Consider the following 6,000-nt stretch of genomic DNA (forward strand, 5'->3'; position numbering starts at 1 on the left):
CCCCCCCAGGTTGGTGACATTTCAGATGACTTAGACCCGCCTCGTTCCCCTCTCAAGGAGCTCGCAGTCTGGGTCATTACAGCTGAGTGTTGCAAGGATCATAATAATTCTCAAAAGAGAGATTTTGAGTGCACCGAGGAGGACCACCTAACCCAGGATGGTGAGTGGGCTGCAGAGAGCTTTGAAGGAAGAGTCAGCCAGTCAGGGTTGGCTTCGTGGGTGAAGTGATCTTAAGCCAAATTTCAGGGATCAGCAAACCATATTTAAGCTTCCAAAAGAAAATCTCTGAATTCTGTAAGAAAGACTCGTGTCTTTAGCTTGAGATTCAGAGGGCCAGGAATTTCAACTTTTAATCCCCAAGGTATACAAGGAGAGTTGTCAGACAAATGTGGTGGCAGCCTTGGGGTTTTTGGAAATCCGCTTGCTAATGCTCAGGACGGCCACGTGTGGCTTTGAAGCAGGTCACCGGTGGGAGCTACCGCCCAGACACTGTTAACGTTCTTCTCCATGGGTAACCTCCCGACCTGTTGCTCAGAGTCATTCTTTGTGCACCAAAGGACACCTTTGCTCATACCTTAGCCCAGTCTCAGGCTGTGTGCAGGGGGACGTGTTGGAAGGCAGTAAAAAAAAAAAAAAAAAGCCTGTTATTTCGTGGTTGGAAAGAGAAATGCCGTCTTTGAGAAGAATTAAGTGGCTCTCTGAGATTGTAGGTGAGCCCTTGGTTGACCTGAGAGGAGGCAACAGACAGATTTGATTTCCTGCAGTGGCAGAAAGGGAAAGTGACTCATGCGGGTTAGGAGTCTCACTGTCCTGTAGACCGCCCCTCCCCCACCTGCCCTTCTCTCTTCCATTTCTCTTTTCGGTGCCGCCATAGTAATGCTTATCAGTGTGGGTATTTCCACTCTTTGGGATGTGGGTGCATCCCTGGATTCGCCCCTCTGAGTCCTGAGACTGCCCCTCACCAAATCCAGAAGCTTCTCACCAAGGGCTTTATCATTCAGAACTTTCCGGAAGGAACATGGGGAAGGGTGTTAAAGTAATACATCCTTGTGGGAAAGGAGACACTGCTGGGCCCAAAGTATAGACCTGGAGGCCTAGATCGTATCTCCAATGGGCAAACAGCCTCATTTTCTGAAATTCACCCAATACTAGAGGGCGGTCCACTTTCCTTGTTAAATGGCTACATTTATTCACTTTCAGATACATATTGTATCAAAGGTATTTTTGCATTTGACCAACTTTGCTAGATTTTTATATATCCATTTTATAGACACTAACTGTTTGACCCCAACTGGTGATTTTCTTTCTTAGAAGCAGGCAGGCAAGAATAGTAACGAATGTTTTCTTTAATATTTCCACAACCGGGTACGTGAAGAGTTTTCACACAATGCAAACTCCTGACTTCCTGCAAGGTATTATATGACCTCTCAGAGCGCTTTATTTATTTCCCTTCTATAAATACAACCACTGCATGCATTGGTCCCTCCTTGAGAAAGCACTTCTCAAATTACTGCCATAAACAGAAACCTGATTGCAGTGAAGGTTTCCATCCAAAGATGGGTTTCTGCCTCGTGACTTGATTTATAATGAGAGTCAGGGCTGTGCACTCCTCCTCCACGACCCCAGGGAGCCTCCCCCCACCCCCATTCTCAGAAATTGGTTGGAGCTGGGATCAAAAAGGAGAGCATCCCACCTATTCTGTAACTGGGGACCTGGTTGTACCATGGGGACGTAATGTGTTACAGAGCATGGAAGATTATGGAAAATTGAACACAGGCATTTATTCCTCAGTGGTGAATATAGTAAACTCATTCCTTTTCCTCATGAAGTTCAGAACCCAAACTCAAGTGGAGCCAGGCTCTGCTCGTGGGTGACTCCGTGCCCAGTGCAGCCCTGCCTGGCAGCCCCACAGGGCCGCTTAGCTGATTTTTAGGAGATCAAAATCTCTTCTTATCTGTGTGGGCCCCACCACAGGCAATTAGAGCAGAATTTCTAGAGACAAGGCCTGGGCCTCCCATAGTCTGCAAACCTCCCCAGGTGATTCTACTCCCTAGCTAGGGTTGGGGGCCATAAAGGATCAGGAGAATACCTGCCAGGACATAGTGCACCTGTTTCCCCAGACAGATCCCTTTGTACCCAAAAGATATGAAATAAGGAGAACTGCTTCATAGGAAAGGAACCTTCCTTTTTTTCCTAGAAGCATCTTCTGTCACACGGAGGCTTCCTTGGTCATTATAGTTACCACCATAAGAAGCCGTTCATTGTGGGCGATTTAAAGAAAATGTATCCCCTTCCCTCTCCCCCTTCTTAAAGGGATTCCATGGTCGTTTAAGATCTAAAATGGAAGTCTGTTCCCCTGACCTCCTGGCCCCAAGCAAACCCTCTCTTCTCTGTGAACATAGCCATTGGGTGGCGAGTATCAAAGACCACCAGAGCTAACAAACCAACAGGCAAAGCGGGGGGTATTCACTTTCCTGGGGAGGACATAGCAGAGGAGAAATGAGGGGAGCTGGCTGAGAGGGGAAGCCAGGGGATTTGTGAGTGCTGGAAAGATGGCTCATGGGGTCCTGCTAACTCAGGAATGAAGACTGGCCCTCTGGAGAGGACAGAAGAAGTCCCTAGGGCTCCCTAAGTAAAGCAAGTCCCCTTGTCCACTGGTTTTACTGCTAGGAAAAAAAGAACGTCGCATCTTTTTCAACTTTTTTTCCTCCACCATTTGCATTTTTTTTAAACGGGCGCAGGAATAAAATGAAACAACCATGAATCCACAGAGCCCCTTTCTAAAAAAAGCAGCCCTTGTGTGCCACTGGCCCAGAATCTTTCACCTGTCTCCTTCAGCTTATGTCCATTTTCATATTTTGAGAACGGGCATTAAACTTTTGCTATTATCTCTTATTTTCGTTCTCTAATACTCCACGGCCTGAGTACAGGTTTTCTGGTCTTCGTTGTATCTTTTTAAAATGGGATATAATTGACCTAGAACATTCTATTAGCTTCAGGTGCATGGCATAATGATTCCATATTTGTGTATGTTGTGGAGTGATCGCCACCGTAAGTCTAGTTAACATCCATCACCACACATGGCTACCGGATTGTTTTTCTTGTGATGAAAACTTCTAGGGTTTACTCTCTTAGCAACTTTCAAATAGGGAATACAGTATTATTATTATTATTATTATTATGTTATTTATTTATTTGACAGAGAGAGAGATAGCAAGAGAGGGAACATAAGCAGGGGGAGTGGGAGAGGGAGAAGCAGGCTTCCTGCTGAGCAGGGAGCCCGATGCGGGGCTCGATTCCAGAACCCTGGGACCATGACCTGAGCCGAAGGCAGACGCTTAATGACTGAGCCACCCAGGCGCCCTGGGAATACAGTATTATTAACTGTAGTCACCATGCTGTATATTACATCCCCCGGGACTTATTTATTTTATAACTGGAAGTTTGGTCAAAAGGAACAAGTTTCTGTATATTTTAAACTATCGTTTTACAATTTAGGCTCTTTATTATCTAGATTATTTATGTGTGTGAGTTTTCTATGAACACAGGCAGAAAATCTTGAGGTTTATTTATTTATTTGCTATGGAGGGTCTCCCACTCACAGGACAAAAGCCCCAGTGCCTGGCATGAAGGCAGTGCTCAGCTAGTGTTTGTTGACTGACTGTATTTAGGAAGGGTCACTCTGTGATTCATCCTGCTTTGTCTTTGAGCTGTGATGTTGTTCACTTTCCTAGAAAAAAGTAATTCAGACCTTCAAATATTTATTTAACAAATAGAGAGTTTCTACCATGAATCAGACATTAGGGAAACGCAGGCAAGAATTTTGTCATGTACTAATGTAAGAAATAATTGAGTTGCCCCAAGTCCCTAGTTTTGTTTTTTCTTTCATTGAGGTGACATTCACATAACATGAGTTGAACCATTTGAAAGCGTACCGTTGAGTGGGATTTGGTACAATCGAGGTACTGTGCAACCTCCACCCCCATCTGGTTCTGCAGCATGTTCATCACCTCCAGGGAGACCCGTACTCACTCAGCAGTCACTCCCCAGTCCCCAGCCCCCAGCCCCCAGCCCCCAGCAACCACGAATCTGCTTTCTGTCTTTGTGGATGATTGCTTGCTTTTTGGCTTGTGGATGTAAAAGAAATGATGGCATTGCATTTTATACGTTGTCACCTGCCTAAGAAACTCTGGGCACCCCATTAGCTGAGATTATCCTCCCCGGCTTCTGGGCCAGAAGACTGTCTTGGAGGGGTGAGGGGTCTTCTGCTCTGTCAGCGGATAACCGGCCCAAGGTAAAGGCCATCATCGTGCAGAAGCAAGTACGGCAGACGAGAAGTCTGTAGACCGTGCTTCCTGATGCCAAGATGCTTTTCCTAGGATGGTCGGTCCTGATGTTATTCCCCTCCCACATATCTACGGAGCACGAATCAAAGGTGTGGAAGTGTTCTGTCCCCTGGACCCCCCACCTCCCTATGAAGCTGTGGTGAGCCAGACGGACCAGGAGCAGGTACGGTCCATGGTTTCTCATTGGTACATTGACCGCTGGTAGGAAAAGCAGCCTGGCGTGCAGAGAACAGTGGGACACTGGGCCCTGAACATGCTTCTAAGTTCAGTGGAGTCCAGGTGGGGGATGAGCTGAATATCAACAAATAACCTTCTTTTCTCCTGTGATGTAGGGACCTTCATTCCACATGCCAGAAGGATTAGAAGGTGCCACGAGCCCCTTGGAACCGATCTGCATACCACTGACTCAAGGTAATAAATACACGATTGCTGCCCAAACTCAGGATTCTGTCAAGTAAGACATCATGAAGTAATGACTTATATGATATTTTGTTGGAGGTCAGATATCTTGAAGCCAGTGGTTCAAATTATATCCTTCTTGGGACGCCTGGGTGGCTCAGTCAGTGAAGCGTCTGCCTTCATCTCAGGTCATGATCCCAGGGTCCTGGGATCGAGCCCCGCATCAGGTTTCCTGCTCAGCGGAGAGTCTGCTTCTTCCTCTCCCTCTGGCCCTCCCCCACTGATGCGTGTGCGCTCTCTCGCGCGCTCTCTCTCTCTCTCAAATAAGTAACTTTTAAAAATCTTAAAAAAACCCCCACAAATTACATCCTTCTTTCCAGGTGTAAAAATACTGTCAACAATTGGCAAGTAGGAGATACTATGTGAACAGAAATAAAAATATCCTCAGAATCTTTGATGAGTCACCAGACCCTTCTCAGGGACCTGTGAAATGGATTAGAGAGTTTAATGTGGCATCCCTGTGTTTTCCCACCTAAGATTTTCTTTCTCCTGTTAAAATAAGATGGGCCCTTTTAAAGGGAAAAAAAGAGTTTTGTCTATGGCAGGATGATTTGCTGTGAGATTGCGCTGTCATTTATAACCTCGGGTCCAGGTCATGCTGCTTTCACGTGTAGTGAACGCTGATTTTCCGTCCTGCCTCGAAAAACAAGAGTCAGTTTGCAGTTATCCTTGTCATTCAAGGGAACATGATTGCAGCTCTCTGTCTTTGGAGAGGTTTGAAATGGCCCGGAGAACTGTCCACCAGCACAAAATGGCAGGGGTGATCAATAATGGATCAACTCTCCAGCTATTTTCGATGGGGTGACTTTTCAGCAGCACCATTTGGAACGAGTTTCTGTTCGGTTCACCTTCCATCTTAGAATAATGCAGAAGTGCTCTCTTCCCTAAGTATGTTTGGGCTTCTCCCATTTCTCAGAGTTTCCCAGAGCACACTCAGGCTTGCCGATGACATGATGTGGTTGTCCTGAGCAGAAGTCATCCATTTCTTGAGTGGCTCTCCCCATCTACGAGGCGGCCACTGGCTCTTTCCCGTGGCCGTCAAGCCTTTCACAGCCTGGCCTGTACCCTGGGCTGTATGGAGGCTTCCACTGCCTGCGTTCATGGTCTGCAGCCCTCAGGGAAGTCGCCAGAGCTGGGCAGGCGTTCCTTCCCCCCCCCCCCCCCCCCCACCCCCCCACCCCCACCAACCACCCGG

At 46.9% G+C, this 6,000-nt stretch overlaps 1 protein-coding gene across 1 annotated transcript in view; it reads left to right on the forward strand.

Annotated features, from left to right (window-relative positions):
- FAM189A2 (family with sequence similarity 189 member A2) overlaps positions 1-6,000 on the forward strand; it is a 56,884-nt gene that overhangs the window by 44,235 nt on the left and 6,649 nt on the right. The window contains exons 7-8 of the mRNA XM_032427565.1: positions 4,380-4,509; positions 4,679-4,757. Coding sequence (XP_032283456.1) covers positions 4,380-4,509; positions 4,679-4,757 — 209 coding nt within the window. The remainder of the gene's footprint in view (positions 1-4,379; positions 4,510-4,678; positions 4,758-6,000) is intronic.

Source organism: Phoca vitulina, unplaced genomic scaffold (assembly GCF_004348235.1).
Source record: "Phoca vitulina isolate PV1807 unplaced genomic scaffold, GSC_HSeal_1.0 scaffold37, whole genome shotgun sequence".
Classification (NCBI taxonomy): Eukaryota; Metazoa; Chordata; class Mammalia; order Carnivora; family Phocidae; genus Phoca; species Phoca vitulina.